A 17,602-nucleotide genomic window follows, 5' to 3' on the forward strand; every position below is an offset into this window, starting at 1 on the left:
CACCTGTTTGAAGTCCACCACAAAAGTAATGTGTCCATCTCTCAGCTTCACTGTCAGCCGGACCAGCAGCTCTGAACCCAGTCCAGACTCTGAGAGGCAACAAACAGAGTAACTGTTGAATCTGTCTGTGTGATCAAGTTGTGAGATTACAACATTTTATATTTCTCTTGTATATGAATAGAACAAAGTCTACTCATCCTGCAGTACCTACATTGCTCTGTTCAAAGCAAAGCCTAGATGTTGTGAAAATGCTCTTTTGATGGGAGGCAAGCTGGTTTTAGGTTGTGTCTGCTGGTCCCTGTCCTGCTCTTGTAGTGTATAAATTGCTCTCTGTATCCTCTTTTCAGCTGGATTTCTCTGTTATTAAGTGTCGCTGCAAAGTTATTAAGTGTTGCTGAAGAAGAGACCCAAAAAAAAGGAATGAGAGAGTTCAAGAGGTGCAAACTGGCACCCTGGCTGGTTTGGAATCTTGACTTTACTGACTGTGACATGCAGCTGACTTCTGACCCTGCAGTGGCACAGTTAACAGACAGGGTCTGGATTATGCAGTTGTCATTGAGCCTGACGCACATAGAGATGAAAGAGCAAGAGAGATTTTCAAAGAGCTGCGACGCCTCATGACACTCCAGCTCTCTGCTAACACACACACACACACACACACACACACACAGGGAGATGAATAAAAAATGAATAGAAGAGGGTGGAGGAATGAAATGAAAGAGAATCAGAGAGTGGATGGAGAATGTAACCTGGTACTGACACAGAGAGGAGGGGGGTAGTGGCCTGTGCCTGTTTCTTTCTCCCATTTTCAGTGTGTGGACATGTCTCTTTCTTCTATGTGTGTGTGTGTGTGTGTGTGTGTGTGTGTGTGTGTGTGTGTCTTTGGTTTAGCTTGGCAGCCACTCGGTGCATTTGGGAACGCCACAAAATAAACAGAGTAACATGAACATAGCCTCTATGCTCCCCGCCCACCAGAAACACACAACTTTGTGCATCCACTGCAGCAGCAGCAGCAGCTGATTCTGACTCACTGTGTAAAAGTCAACGACGCTCAGCAAGACAATAAAGCTCTGAAGCAGTAAAAGTCACCTCAGTGTGTGTGTATGTGTGGAAGTTTGTTATTTGTTTCTGTAAAAAATGACTCCAAACGCCTAATTATCAAAATAGTTGACAACTGATTGATTAATTGACCAATCGTTGCAGCTCTACCAACATTTCTTGTAAGTAATACAAGTAAGAAACACTGTTGCTTTATTTTGAATATAAGATTGATTAAAGGGCAAAATAGTCATAAAATTGTGGATGAAAGTAGGACGCAATGAAAATAAAACATCTTTTTATAGGATATGAATCACTTGTTTGTGTGTGTGCAAAGTGACAGCAAAGCTCTAAAGAGGTCACATATGTATACCTGTGTACAGTATGTGTGTACTTACATTTGTACACTTGCACGTCAGCGCTGAGGACTATACAAATGAATGGGCGAGGCCAGCAGCATGCAGGGACAGATTTATGATCACGGAACAGGTTTTGAGAGCAGGCAAGGACAGAATGAAGAGAATAATGGATGTGTCTGGTTTGAGGAGCAGTTGGCTATACTTCCTTTGTTTGTTGTCCTCAGCTTTTGCGTGCTGTGTGTGTGTGTGTGTGTCGGTATGTATCGGTTTGAATTTAAACAGAATGTGCAGTAAGTCTGGAACACATCCACTGGAAGCCAAGCAGCCGTATCATGTTTATCAGGGCAATCAGTGAACTTTAGCAAGTGTTTAGATGATAAGTTGACTCTCAGCCCGGGGTTTGGTTTTATACAGTATATACACCGTGAGATGCTAGAAGTTTGTCAACCGACAGATTTTCTCATACTGCGTCTACTAAGGCAGCTTATCTCTATTATCTAACAATCTGTTAATATATTTGGTTGTATTAGGTCATGTTGGGGGGAGGACTCCTTCATGGTAATACTGGATTTACATCATTTTTGCATCAATTTATATGGCGCTTCTCAGGTATTTAATTCACTGGATTAACTAAAACGTTGGTTCCCATCATTGCCCACCAATAGTTAGCGGTTAAATAGAAACAGCTGAAGTGTTTTTTCCAGTTTGAATATCAGGAGCAAAGACCAGGCAGCCCAATGAGTGTTTATGTCAGTCATCTATTACACTGTGCCATCCAATATACCTGTCTTGATTAGCACTCCAATTTCTTCTGTTATCATTTTGCAATTGTTACAGCTACACACATGTACAGGTATTAGGGATGTGCAGAGGGCCTAGTATTTGTATTTGTATCTGTATTTGTTGAGGCAGCAAAATTATTTGTATTCAAATAAAAGTGGAAAGCGGTTTAAAAATCCTGTTTTTGTTTTTATTACACTTTTAATTTTAGAAAATTAAAGTGTTACAATAAGCGTTCATGAAGTGTTCCCTTGGGAGTACTTCATTTTTGTCAGTAGTTCAGCTTTATCTCTGAGGAACACCTCCAACTCCGGGACTGATGTCCAAATTAGGAAATGTGCGTCATGTAGCAGGTGGATGTGACTCCCCTCGTTGAGACCTGCTGATAGACGTAACAGCGGAGCAGAGGAGAGACACTGAGATAGTGATGTAACTGACCTGTGTGCTGGTATTTAACATGTTTTTTTTATCTTCCTGAAAACAAATAATTTTAAAATATTTGTATGAAACAAATATTCGTAAAAAACCCACTATTTGTGCTTTGCCGAATAACATATTTGTATTCGAGCATACCCCTAACAGGTATAAGAGTGTAATTTCCTCTGAGTGTCATTGGGGGGATTTGTCCGCCTCACTTTATCATTTCTACATCTGAATTGCCTGTAATTGTTACCATATGCCCACAGCTAAATGAAGCTTCATGATGCTGCAAACACACACAGACTGTCCTAACCACTGATAGGTGGAACATTTCTCTGCAGATATTTCTCAGGGCTGGAAAAAAATTGCATGATTTTGGAAGAAAAATCATGAAATGTATGTTTAGATTTACAGGTGACAGGGTGTAATTTTACTATTCTAATAAAAGAGACACTACAACTGACCATCACTCAAAAATAAGGAAGTGAAAGATGTGTTTCTAAGACAAGAACATATATTTTATTTTGGTTTTCAGATGTTTTGCTTATTCTGTTTTATACACAGTGCTTTGTGGTTAAGGATGTGACAGCACTGTGCAAAAGTTATAGGCACTAGAAGTAAAGTGAGGATGCTCTCAAAAAATGTGCCATAAATTGAAGAAACTGAAAGTAAATCAATATTTGCTGTGAGCAGTTTTGCCTTTAAAACAGCAGCAGTTCTCCTCGGTTCACCTGCACACAGTGTTTCAGGTACTCGGCAAGTCGGTTGTTCCTGCATCTTGGAGAAGTTGCCACAGTTCTTCTGTGGATTTCAGCGTCTCAGCTGCTTCTGTCTCTTCATGTTAATCCCACACTGACTCCGTGATGTTGATCAGGGCTCTGTGGGGACCAAACCATCTGTTGCAGGACTTCTTCTTCTTGTTGATGAAGATAGTTCTTTATGACTCTGGCTGGATGTTTGGGCTCGTTGTCATGCTGCAGACAGACAGATCAGACGCCTCCCTGATGTTTTTCTATTACGGATAAGAATCTAAACATCTAAAGTGCTTAAAACTTTTGCACAGCACTGTAAATCCATCAGAGTCTCAGTTTCGTAGCAATGATACTAAAAGTAATTTTTAGAATATTAATATGCAGAAATTAATGCAGCATCTCTAATCCTTTTTTTTTTTTTTTGGATGTATGGAAGGCACGGCAAATGATTTCATTATAATGAATAATTTAATAAATCAAGATAAATGTATGCAAGTAACCCATGTATATGATTATTGAAGCTATAAAAAGAAGTGTCCAGTCCAGCTCAGTGTGATCATATATGTGTGTGGGTTTCTATAAAGCTGCGTCAGTCCAGCTTCTCAGACCGAAGGCTGAACTCTGAGTCCCCTGGACTGCATGTGAGACTGAGTGGTTATCACTACAACACAAAGGCGTGTGTGTGTGTGTGGGTGTGTGTGGGTGTGGGTGTATATCTACAAGCCAGCGGTTAGAGCAATCCTCTTGTGGTGAAGAGATCATAAGATGGAGAGACAGATAGGATGAGAGGAAATGAAGAGAATTACAAAGCAGAGGGGAGAGAGAGGGAGAAGAGAGGTAAAGAGGACATGTCACACGTTCTGCAGGTGTTTCCATCTTTAACAAGCAGCGCCGACAACACTGTGACAGCAAAGGTGTGTGCGAGTGTGACTAAGCGTGTGTGTGTGACTTATTACTAACTCTGCGATATCTCTTGCAGAGCTTTTTGGGACAAAGAGTTCCTAAGTGGGTCGTTGGCTGGGTGGGGCAGATCAGCACATGAATAGTTTCCTGTCCAATCTAAACACACACACACACACATGCAAATCTGCACATCATGCTATACTCCAACACTGCATTAAGGTGTTTGGAATGGATGTTTTTTCACCTCCTCATGTGAACTTTGTCCTCAGACAGTTTGTGGTTGTGCTCGTGTGTTAGGATCTTGCTCAGAACGGAGCTCGTGCTACGTGTTTTGTGCAAAGGCTAATTTATAGGAGGACTGCAAATACTGAAGATATTATCGGAGGCTGGAATGATCCCTGAGGGCAAACTGGGCCACTGTGGGAACAAGTAGTAAGTAGTAGTAATCAGAAAAAGCTACCAGTTGGAACAGACATGAGCTTGTGTCTCATTTCAGGGGCCAAATTCTTCGAAGGCTGCATTTGTAGACCGAATGTGTCACAGCAGTGCAACCAAGGCTGTCCCATATCAAAGGCCTCTTCAAATGCAGCCTTCTTTGCTCGAATTCAGAGGATCCAACGGATGGATCCTTCAGGGCTGAAAACTATCCCAGAATGCATTTTGCACCAACCGGCAGCAGCAATGGCGGAGGTTTTGGTTTGGTTTCTGGCTCCATTTCTAGCTCTGATTGTCAACTGCAGCTGTCAATGTTGCTAAGTGACAGGATCTGCCCTTCGTGACGCAAGAGTAAGGGCGGGAACAGCTAGTGACGCAGCTGGAAACCCTCTGTAGACCAGACCGTCTCATTTTAACAACGCCCGGTTCAGCCTCTGCGGTGTATAAAGGACACACCTTTGTAGGTCGTGTCCTTTGAAGAATGTGACACAGCTATAATCAAAGATGTCAGACATGTAAATAATTGGTCACAGTGTTTTGTTGCTCATTAATGGGAATATGGATGTTAAAGTTCCTTTAGCAACCCATAGAAGATCATTTTATATTACTGTTGTCTTGTCAAGAATAAGGCAGCGGATGAACAGGTCTGTCTGTCTAAACCCTGTCTAAACATAATGAAAGGTTGGTGTGTAGGTGTATTTGTATAAGATTATACGATGTAATGTGTAATGATGCATATTCTAGCATTGGTAGATAATAGCAAACTTACTGTCAGTAGCTGCAGAACAGTGTTCACACAGTGTAAGATTATAGCTTTCATTCAGTTTGATTGGAAGAACAAGTTATGACTTGTAGCCCAGATGTGATTTTATACAAAGTATGCATCTAACAGCTCCAGCATGTTCAGGAGGTTGTATGCATCGGACTGTATGTGCAGGGAAAGAGTACACACCTCTTATGATTTTAAGTACCTCACTGAAAGGAGGAGCATTTAAGGCAATAGCACGACAGCAGCTCCACCCACTCTCTGACTCACCAGACAAACCAGGAAACACAGTCTGTTAGGCTTCCTCACTGAGAGGAGAGACACACAGTGTGAGAAAGACGACTCACTGTCAGAAAAAACAACTTTTGTGCTCCTGCTAAGAGAGGATTGCTACAGGAGGGAGTTCTGGGAATATTGAAATACTTGGAATGCTGCCAGTTCAGCACTAAACATTGGTCAAGAGAGGAAAAAAAAACACTGCTCAAAGTGAAACTAACTTCCAGGAAATGTTTTGGAGGAGGAGCTGAAACCATTCTGCGCTGACTCACTGCTGTCTGCCTGCTGTGTGATCACTTCCACTCATGGATTCTGCATCTTATTTTATTGAGAGAGACCTCTCGTGTCCGGTCTGCCAGGACATTTTCAAAGATCCTGTTCTCCTGTCATGCAGCCACAGCTTCTGTAAAAGCTGCCTGCAGAGCTGGTGGAAGGAGAAACGAATCAACGAGTGTCTAATTTGTAAAAGGAGATCATCGAGGAGCGACCCGCCTTCTAACTTGGTGTTAAAGAATCTGTGTGAGGCCTTCTTAGTGGAGAGAGATCGGAGAGCTTCGGAGGCTCTCTGCAGCCTCCACTTTGAAAAACTCAAGCTTTTCTGTCTGAACCATCAGCAGGCGGTGTGCGTTGTCTGTCGAGATTCAGAAAAACACACCGGCCACAGATTCAGACCTATTGATGAAGCTGCAAAGGATCACAGGGGAAAACTCAAAGAATCTCTCAAGCCCTTGCAGGAGAAACTGAAGTTCCTAAGTCAAGTAAAAGGAAACTGTGACCTAACAGCACAACACATTAAGGTCCAGACTCAACAAACAGAGAGGCAGATTAAAAAGGAGTTTAAGAAGCTTCACCAGTTTCTAAAAGGGGAAGAGGAAGCCAGGATAGCTGCTCTCCGGAAGGAAGAGGAGCAGAAGAGTCAGATTGTGAAGGAAAAGATAGAGGCTCTGAGCAGAGAGATAGCAGCTCTTTCACACACAGTCAGAGCCACAGAGGAAGAGCTGAGAGCTGCAGACGTCTCCTTCTTGCAGAACTACAAGGCTGCAGTGGAAAGAGTCCAGCTGCGCTCCCTGCACCATGATCCACAGCTGCTCTCAGGAGCTCTGATAGACGAAGCGAAACACCTGGGCAACCTGACCTTCAACATCTGGAACAACATGAAGGAGATGGTCTCCTACACTCCTGTGATTCTGGACCCAAACACTGCTGGTTCGGAACTGATCCTGTCTGATGATCTGAGCAGTGTGAGATGGGGGCAGAGACAGCAGCTTCCTGAAACCCCAGAAAGGATTACGCACCTCAGCTATGTCCTGGGCTCAAAAGGTTTCAACTCAGGGACTCACAGCTGGGTTATTGAGGTTGGGGACAATGAGTACTGGGAGCTGGGTGTGCTGGCAGGGTCTGTCCAGAGGAAGGAAAATGTCCCATCTGGACTTTGGAGAATACGATTCTACAATGGTAAATACAGAGCATGCTCTATGTCAGACACAGACTCTGACACTGATCTCCCAGTGAAGAGGACATTCCAGAGGATCAGAGTGCATCTGGACTGGGATAAAGGACTGTTGTCATTCTCTGATTCTGATACTAACACACACATACACACCTTCACACACACTTTCACTAACACGCTGTTCCCATACATTAACTCTGTTAATGAACTCCCACTGAAAGTATTACCACTGAAGGTCCAACACCGTTTCTACACAGGAGGATTAGTGTGAGCAGCATGTTAGCAGAGCAGCAGCAGAGTGCTGAATGCTCTGTTAGTGTCTACACAGGATGCGTTCAGGCACAGTAGCCCAACACACAACTACTGTAGTTAAGCGCAAAAAAATGAAAGAAAATAGACTTGAAGTGTTGCATTTACAGATGTATAGCGTGAGTGACACATGAGCCGTTGTGCAGCCAGTGTAGACAGCTGTGTTGATTAAAATAGAAGTGTAGCTGTTCTGTCAGACGTGGGTGAGAAGGATGATTCAAAAATGCGTCTGAAATGCGTTCTGCGTAGAAACAGTCAGTTATAGTAAAGTGCCACCAGTGGTGGAAGAAGTACTCAGATCCTTTGCTTAAGGAAGAGTGGCAATACATCAATGTAAAAATACTCCATTACAAGTAAAAGTCCTGCAATGCATGAAAAATCCTACTACAGCAAAAGTACTTAAGTATTATGAGCTTGATGTATTTAAAGTATTGCAGTAAAAGTAGTGGTTTGGTCCCTCTGACTGATATATTATTATATATGACATCATTAGATTATTAATACTGAAGCATCAGTGTTAGAGCAGCATGTTACTGTTGTAGCTGCTGGAGTCGTTCCCAACCTAGCGGTTAGGGGTCGGGCCCCCCCCAAAGGGTCATCAGATAAATCCGAGGGGTCGTGAGATGATTAATGGGAGAGGAAAGAAGAAAAAAAAAAAGTTCTGATACACAAATCTGTTTACAGCTTTTGGACTTTTTGCTGAAATATTGGATCATTTGAACATTTATTGAAATGAAAGCATGTGAGAAGTTTAGAGGGAAAAATCACTATTTGGTGGAGCTGTTAACAACTCATAGACATGTGAAATGTGACCCCGACTACACACTGCTTTTTGTAAGACGTCAAAAGCCAAAAAGGTTGGAAACCACTGGTTTCATCTTTAACAATGTGTTGTATTTTAAAAGCTTGTTATATTATCCATTGTGTCAAATCTTTATCTGAAAAGTAACTAAAGCTGTCAAATAAATGTAGTGGAGTAGAAATGTGGCTAATCTAGAGGCAAATGTGATGGTATATGATGTGTTCTGAAGAGCTGATGCCATGGATGTATTATAAGAATTGGTCTAAGGTTAGAGGGTGTCTGGTACAGATTGTCAAGCCACTTAGGGCAAAGGTGATTTGGGATATACAGGGTTGTTTAAATAAAACTGACTTGATACCATGTTCCAAAATGTTGCCCATTCAATTGAATGAAAATTGCTTTCCCTGCTCATTAAGTCAAAGCAGTTCTCTCACCCAGTTGGCTTTATGTTGTTCAGCCCACAGCACATGTGCATCAGTTTCCTCCCTGCTCATTCCAAACACTTACTTGATGCTCTGCAGATAAAAATAGATTTTCTAGGCTCTGGGAAAGATTTACAAATATTAAACCTTCATGGTTAAAATGTACATAATACGAAGAGTAATAATTGACCTTGTTTGCAGTATAATGCAGTCTCAGTTCTACAGATGTCTTTTTCATAGTTGTGGTCTATGGGACAATGGTGTTTGTGCTGCAGGGGAGTTGTTTATTGCAGCACTACAGTTGGCCACTGGGACACATTGGCAGAAAGGCCGACCAACTGTTCCATATCCAGCTCTCTCAACAGATCCATGGTTGCAGTGCAACTAAGTTCATAAACTCAAGTACTAAAGGGCAGTTTTGGCATCCGTATACCTTTCTTGAGAATGTGCACTTGCTATTTGATACTTGTCTGCCACTAGATTTATCGGAGCTCCACCTCAAACAGCTACAATACTAAAATGCTACTTAAACAGTGATGCATCTGTAATAATGATATCATAATATATAGATATATATATATATATCACTGAGTGGGGCAGTTCTGCTGCATAATGAGTACTCGATACTTAAGTACACATGATGATGATACTTTCAAATGACTTGATCATAAGTAAGGGATCTAATTACTTCTTCCACCACTGGTCTACAATTGAAATATGAAAACATACTTGTTTTGTTACATGCACAGTATATGAACAGTGACTTTTTTGCAGCCATGTCATCTGATTTCACATGAGAAAAGCTAATTACCCATTTTGTTTACCAGTACTCTTACCAGTAAAATTCGACAATTTCTTTTCTTACAGATATAGTATATAAGCATCAACAGTTTCCTTGTGTGTCAGCAGTTATTGTTTTCAGGAAGGTATAGTTTAATGCATGTCAACTAGTTAATCTGTGTGTCTGACAGCAGGATATCTCAAAAAGTGCATCACCAATAAATTTACTAGGCTGATTAGCCTTGAGCTAAAGAAAAGTCAATTAGATTTTGGTGGTGATCCAGGTCTGGGATTTCCACCATTAAACAATTATTGATCAAGCCATAGCTGTGAAACTAATGGAGATAGAGGCTTGATTCTAATTCCTAAAGGGGTGTTTGTAAAGTCAAAAAATCAATTCAACTTCAAAGTGAAGCCACAGGAATGATGTGTTCGAGTGGAACAGTAAATTGGAGAATTGTTCAGCGTTGGCGGAGGTTTGTGCTCTCTCAGTGCCTTGCTGTTTTGCAAGTGAAGGCATTGCTTTTTGTTTGTTTTTCTTTTCCCAATATGGATATCTTATTTCAGAATGAAACTTGTTTCGTAGCTCACTTCTTTGTTGCATGTGTGGGTGACTCTGCATGCCTCTCACTCCGTCTCTGCTGACAGTCTGACACCTAATCAAGCTTCTGACCTCAATACATGAGCAGACTCGGCCATCCCCAGAAGCAGAGCACGTCATGGAGCCCCAAAGACACCACCGACCCCATTTAACCTGGCACTCTGAAAATGACTTTCCTGTTATTCCGGCTCAGTTGATCGGAGGCGTCCAGATATGTGCATGTAGGCCGCTGGTACCCAGAGGGATTGGATTGCTGGGTGAATCTACGCTGTGATGCTTCACTAAAGCTCAAACTGAAATCAGGGCACAGTTACCATCAGCCACCCCCCATTTAGGACCCTGATCCTAAATATGATCACATGGTTGAGAAAACTCTGCAAGCCTAGTGACTGATGGAACACTTAAAAGTTTCAACCAAAGACTAAGAGTGAAAGCACTTATATACTTGCTTTTATCTACATGTCCAAGTACGCATGATGGCTACCCCATGTGTCTTGTGTTCCTTTGGAGCTTCACTCAGAAATGGATGCAACACAATGGCCAGAATCAATTAAGCGACATGAACAATGGGGAAGGTGAAGTAAGGTCAGCAGTAGACTCTGAACAAAGGCCAACAATAATGACGGAAGGTTATAAAGAGAAATACAGCTTGTTGGCCCTTCTTCATCTGCTCTCATCAACATACTCTCCCATGTTTAGTTATGTTTACATTGCATTAAATTTGAAATTCAAAAGGAAGCTATTGGCCTTGGATGATATGGGTCTCATATGCTGCCTAGTGGATATCTTTTTTTTTTTTTTTAATCCTCCACATGCACACATATGCAGGCAACTATGTGAACATTGCAGTTCCCATCAGAACAGCTTGTCTTTGCACTGTTAAAAAATGTTAAAACTGTTAAAAGTAAATGATTTGACAAAGTAATCTCAACTCAAGGTCTAGCTTGTTGCAGTTTGAGCAAACTATCCATTGATGAAGACCATGAGATGCAGTTGAAAACCCTGGACAAAGCTAATAAGTAGGCAGAGAGTCACGATTATTTTGTAAAACTACTATTTCCAAGGTTATATATGAACTTTCACTAACAGTAAAAAAGGAAAAAACACGTTATGTTACTTCAAGGAGTCAGGACACCTGCTGACAGCTGTTCTATGATGATTTATGGTCTAACTGTATATAAAGTAGTTCAAACTAGCTCCACCTCCAGCAGCTACAACAGTAATATGCTGCTCTAACACTGATGCTTCACTATTAATAATCTAATGATGTCATATAAAATGATATATCAGTCAGAGGCACCAAACCACTACTTTTACTACAATACTTGAACTACATGTGAGTGATTGTGTGATTTTACACACAAACTACATTAGCACTTACTCACAATCAGCTTCAGGAACACAGTTTCTTTAAAAGAAATGAAGAATGTATTCCTAAAAGATCTTTTATTGATGGTCAACAAGAAAGTTTTTATGGACAAACTTTTGGCTGTTTGAGAATAGAGGAACCTTGACCGGCTGGATTGATCCAATTGAGCCGGTGTCTGCTGCTCGGTGATGGAGAAACACATTCCAATGTGGCTCTGAGAGAGAGCGCAGGCTTCAGACTGAGTTTGATCAAATCACTCGCGGATCAACAGACATTTTGGCCTATTAGGTGCTGAGATGGCAGTAGAACTCTGACTCTGTCTCCATGTCCCCATCTTTCAGAGGACAGCTGCTTGCCTTATATGTAGGACTGGACAGTCAAGTAGCAAAAGCTTCCACTGAGTGTCTGGTCAGATTAATAACCTGCTTATTCTCTGATCAGATAGTTATTTAATTCATATGTTTTCCAATACTAGACTGCAGTTTAGAAAAGTAGTAAAAAAAGCTTGTATGATTACTTGTATTCAGACAACATTTAACATCTCAGAAGTTTTCCCACACACCCAGAAAATTCAAATACCATTCAAATGAATTGAATAAATCTTGTCTTCATTCCAGGTGTTGAACACAGATAGTATTTTGGCTTCAGGGATGGGGATGTCAGTCGGTCAGTCCACCACTTTGGTCCAGAATGAAATTTCATGACAAATATGTGATGGATTGCCTTGAAATTTTATACATAACACCATGTGGCTGACATGTGGTACACACATTAATGTCCCCATTCAGGATGAATTGTAATAACTTTGGAGATTCTCTGACTTTTCATCATCAAGTCAAAATTTCAATTTGTCTAATACTTTGGTTTATGACCAAATACCTAAAAAACTGACATTCTCATCAGCCTCAGCTATAATTTGTGCTCAGTGATAATTAGCAAATGTTGACCTGCTAACATACATGCTAAACTAAGATAGTGACCATATAGAACATTATATCTGCTAAACATCAGTATGTTATTTGTGAAAAAATCACATACAAAGTGGGATGTTAACATTGTCATTGTTAGCATGTTGCCATGATGACAAGTACAGCCTCACAGAGATGCTAGCATGGCCCTAGACTCTTGGTTTCATTTTATTGGTATTCTCACAAAGCACCATGCAATCTGGCTAGCTGTTGTGAGGCTCCAGATTCCAAAGATTCCACTCACATTGGCTATCTGCAGTTTCAATCTAAAGGGTGCCCACTTACAAATGATGTGGGTGCATTGTTTTTATCAGTGTAACAGGAAACAGACTTGACACATTTGAGTTTTCTCAAATCTGTTGTAGCAGTTCCTGGGTAGCCTCCACTTTGAGACAAATAACTTATTGTACCGAGGCTTCAGAACTAGTTTTATATGGGTCTAGTTTCCTGGTAGCATTGTTTCAGATGTGCCCACTCCAAAACATCAGCCAAGATCAACAGCTTTTCATTGGTCATTTTCAGTGTCAAACAAAAGGTTAACAGGATAACACTTTTGTCGATTAACACTCATTCTGAGCTCTTGCGCCATTTGAGAAAGTAGTTCAGTCTCAGGTTGAGTGTTGTGGGCTTGTGAGGTCGACTGACTCTGTTGACATTTGGATTAAGGATGAAGCTTTTAAGTGCTTCTAGTTTCCTACTTCCTGAGGGTACACCACTTCACTTGACTCTGAGTCCCAGAGACCACTCGGTTAAATTGCTGATAGCCTGGCCTGCAGCAACACTCAAAACCATATCAAGGTCAAAAGTTTCCAAAGCTAACTTATCATATTATGAAGATTTTGTTGGTAGTGCCACACAATGAAGCTCAGAGACAGCAGAATTCTACTTAGTGATCCCATAGATAGATAGCTTTTTCTCTTTGCTTGGCAAAACAACATTATGGTAGACTAGATTAGTCAGATTTGGCAGACATTTAGGTTTTTTTCCCAAGAAATTGATCATATTTTTTTTATAAGCTCACCCAAAATTCATTTCTTTAAAGCCAAAGGAAATGTGTAAACAATGATCTTAAAATCCAAGCTGTAAAAGCCTTTTTGAGCTGTTTTTTGTTTCTTTCTCTGGCTTATCTTAAATCTTCAGTGCTTTTCCACAAACACTCATACAGTATGTCATCCTCCTCTTCCATTTACTGCAGCATGACAATATAATTTCAGGTGGAGCAATAAGAAAGCTTTCTGCACACTGGTCATCCTGACCTCTCTGTCTCAACCTCTTACTGATTCAGAAGGGGTGTGTGTGTGTGTGTGTGTGTGTGTGTGTGTGTGTGTGTGTGTGTGTGTGTGTGTGTGTGTGTGTGTGTGTGTGTGTGTGTGTGTGTGTGTTTGTGTGTGTCCAATGGAGGACACACACATCCACAGAGATGAGCAATTAAATGTGGGTTGAGACTGTTGTTATGCTCTTTTGCTCTTATTTTTTGGTTGACTAATCATTGCAGCTCTAGACTTAAGTTATATTGTCAGCCAGGAAAGTAAAATGACAAATATGTTAAATGGTAAAAATGTCCAAAACATTGACTCAGTTCTGTAGTTTCATACATTTTAATGCAAATATAATGCTTGATGCTTTCAGCTTTGAAAGCTTGTATATGCATCAGCATCATCACCGTGTCTGTCCAGTGTTAGTGTCCAGCAAAGTCTAACTTATCCAGTGTATTGAGACACTGTGTCTGGAAATACAAATTGCTGTTGACTTTTGCAAAAGTCATTTCTCAGTGCTGTTAACTAGAACTGAAAATTAACAGAACATTAATTAGCAACAATTTAATACATTTTTTTTTTAAGCAAAGATGACATGTATTGGTTCCAGCCTCCAAAATGTAAAAATTAGTGCTGTAATGATCAATCAATTAATTGATTTGTAGAGTAGACAACTAATTGCCGAGAACTTTAGTCAAATTAGAAATAATTGCTTAATTATTTGTCATTTGCCAAGCAAAAAAACCAAATATTAGCTTTTTCAAGAATTCTAAAATCTAAGATAATATTGTTTTATTTAATTGTAAACTGAATATTGTTGGGTTCGGGACTGTTGGTCAAACAATTTCAAGCTATTTGAATGTTTCAATGGTTATGTAATGGGCATTTTTATTATTAACTGATATTTTGTAGATAACAAATTAACCAATTAATTGGGAAAATAATTGGCGGATTCATCATAAAATAATTGTTAGTTGCAGCCTTTCCCTTAACAACACAAAGTCATTTCCATTCACTTCCATTTTATCGTGGTTGAGGCAGAAATTGCAGAGATGGAAATCTCAGAGTATTAGCCTGAGATTGTAATAAAAATCTCCTCACAGTGATGTACGTACATAAATGCTTAGCCAGGTGTACAGACATGTTTTCATCACCAGGCAAACCAGTAAAGGACTGTGCGTAGGCTGTTTTTAAAAAAAGCATAATAATTAGTCCTTACCCTGTTAGAGCTTTACTGATCAGCAGGGAAGCATCAGGACAAATAGATGACTTGACCTTGCTGCTGCTACAAATCAATGTGGAAATCTTAAAGGGAACTGACTAATTTGCTCTCAGTGGCAGTTAATAAATAGGCCTGCAGCAGACAGAAATGAATAATCCCAGTTGAAGCAGCCTAAATCAGGCCTCACAGTCCGCTGATAATAGAGAGAGATGACTTTGAATGACCTTTCCTAGGATCCTGCAGTGGTTTAAGTATGCAGTATGGGATTATGGGGTATGTTTGTGCCTATACCCTCACCTGGATGTCCTAATTCCCAGCCCTTTACATTTGCATGGATGTCCACTACCATCAGACTGGTTCCAGACTGGAGGTCATCATAACATACACAAAGGCAGACACGAGGGAGAACAAAAGGCCAGCAGGGGACGAGTGTAGGGCTGGACGAACAGATAAAGATGAAGCAAACAGAAAGCTGAAAGATTAAAGTTCTGATATATATATATATATATTTTCTTATCAGTGCTCTTTTCCCCAGTTGGAAGATTTTCTGGGTTTTTTTTTTCTAATTGCCTGATAAGAACTTTCTGTGGGAAATGGATTTTGAAATGCTGCAGCATGAGGGAGGAGAGGAGGTCTGTGTGGACGTTCAGATCTGCATCTCTCAGCTCTGTGCTGCTCTGTGTTCTCCACCAGACACTCAAAGATGAAACCGTTTCGTCACCTAGTAATAAGTGTTAGGACAAATGTCTCACAGAGTGTGTCCTCAGCCGAGGATTATCCTCTCATTCAGCATGGACTCTGTCTGTTTGTTCGCTGCTGTTGTCCAAGATTTACTTTTCTACTACAGACTCGACACATGTAGAAATGTATCAGTGTGTCAAGAATATAGAGAACACATTTTCATTTGTTGTTCTCACTTATCAGTTGTGAAAACTGTTTTTTAGACTCTATGGAAAGCAGCAGAGGTCGAGACATCCTCCCCTTTACTCCCATTATGCAACCAATAGCATCTTTTCATTGGACCCTCCCTGCCTAAATGTCCAGACCTTTCCACACCCCACCTCACTGGTGGTAACCCAGACAGATTTATACTGGGATCAAACTGGCAAATCTTCCCTCTACAGCAACCTTTAAGGCTTGTGACCAGTACAATGAAGTAATGTATGTATGACATCATCCCAGGTTAGGTCAAAATCTCATCATGTCAGTGGAGTCACAGTGATCAGTGGATTTGCTCTCAGGGATGAAGTCGTTCCACACTAATTTGTCACATTGAGTTCAACTTATTGTGAACTCTCACATTTGCATTGTTGACTAATGGCACGCTGTCTTGACAGTAGTGACCTTTGAGGGAACAGAGCCAGAGTCCAAAATGGAGCTATGTTCCACCCCCCCCTTTAACTCAGCCTCCTCTGTTGGAGCATAAACTGCTCCAAAAAACAGAGACATGGTTTGCAGACAGTTATAAGACAGAAGTCGATAGTACAAATACTGTGTGTCTCTTGAATAAACTGTGTGAACTTATTGTCCTATTAGCATCTGAGCTTACGCTGGTTCACGGAGCTTTTTTCCCTCCTCCGTAACTCTTTATTGAATGACATGATGTACAATCCCTGAAACAAAATGCCAAGGGTGTAAACAGCCCAGCACAGAGAAAATAGAAAGACACTTGGAGAGTTATTGTGACTGTCAAACACTAGCATGTTCCTGGCTGGCTTGTGTGTTAGCTGTTATAGTATTCTCCCAACTAGCTCTGTAAGTAGTCACCAAGCTTTTCTTATTTATTTTTTTTGGCAGTTTTTGCCTTTATTGGACAGTGAGCAGGGAAGAGACAGACAGGAAATAAGGGGAGATGGGTATGACATGCAGCAAATGTCGCTGGCTGGAACTGAACCAGGGTCAACACAGTTGTGTGGCGTGTGCAGTAACCATTCAGTTACCAGGGTGAAGTAGTCAACAAGCTTATAGAGCTACATGTGTTTTGTACAGGTCAACCAAGAGTGATGTTCCTTCATTTGAAGGATTTTTAAAGGCCTGAAAAGGTGAAAATCGTCCAGAAAATCTGAAAAAAAAAAAATCTTGTTTTGTGTAACAGAAGTATCTGGTGTCCCCTTCCAAACACAAAGTTGTTGTCAATAAATTTGCTGATAACGAACCAAGGGATTAATTGTCTAATCATTTCGGCACTATTCCCTACCACTGATACCGCTGTACTATTAGGTATCATCTTTATGTAGTAAATAGCTCAATATGGGAACTCATTATCCCAAAAAACTATGAGTAGCAATACATTTACACAGCCTGTGTGATTTGGGGGTGTATGTGTGTGTGTGTCTTTAATGATTTACAGACCCTCCTAAGTGATCTTCTTCAGGAAGTGAGCTCAGAGGGGTCACAGGAAACACTCTCATCTGTTTCCTTCACAGCCCCCCCCCCCCCGCGGCTTGTTTTGGTCTGGAAATGTAGTCCATTTTTTTCCCCCTTTGCTGTTTTGAAATGCAGCATACTCATTCTCACCCTGTTGTGCAGCCTGTAACCTTGGCAGGCTCTTTGTCCTCACTAAACTTTTTTCTCTTGACTTTGTGATTCTAAACATCCTCTAACAGTTTCTCTCACGTTATCCAGTGTTCTCAAACACTTCTGAGCCCACAGGCTGAATACACATATCGACTGTATAACCTGCTGCACTTTTTC

At 40.8% G+C, this 17,602-nt stretch overlaps 2 protein-coding genes across 16 annotated transcripts in view; both read left to right on the top strand.

Moving 5' to 3' along the window:
* LOC137176048 (pleckstrin homology domain-containing family A member 5-like) overlaps window positions 1-17,602 on the top strand; it is a 239,317-nt gene that overhangs the window by 8,069 nt on the left and 213,646 nt on the right. The window contains exon 4 of one of the 15 annotated variants that reach the window (XM_067582094.1): window positions 1-2,344. This exon is cut by the window's left edge and continues 2,641 nt beyond it. The exons of the other annotated variants lie outside the window; for them this stretch is intronic. The gene's annotated coding sequence lies outside the window, so the exon portion shown is untranslated. Of the gene's footprint in view, window positions 2,345-17,602 lie in introns of those variants that run through there. 15 annotated transcript variants of the gene reach the window in all.
* LOC137175963 (nuclear factor 7, ovary-like) lies at window positions 4,710-7,587 on the top strand. The gene has a single exon (XM_067581909.1). The coding sequence runs from the start codon at window positions 6,035-6,037 to the stop codon at window positions 7,448-7,450; it is 1,416 nt and encodes a 471-aa protein (XP_067438010.1). The 5' UTR covers window positions 4,710-6,034; the 3' UTR covers window positions 7,451-7,587.

This window comes from Thunnus thynnus, chromosome 23 (genome assembly GCF_963924715.1).
Source record: "Thunnus thynnus chromosome 23, fThuThy2.1, whole genome shotgun sequence".
NCBI lineage: Eukaryota > Metazoa > Chordata > Actinopteri > Scombriformes > Scombridae > Thunnus > Thunnus thynnus.

Coding starts and splice junctions, on each gene's coding strand:
- LOC137175963 (XM_067581909.1), top strand. CDS start 6,035: ATGGATTCTGCATCTTATTTTATTGAGAGAGACCTCTCGTGTCCGGTC.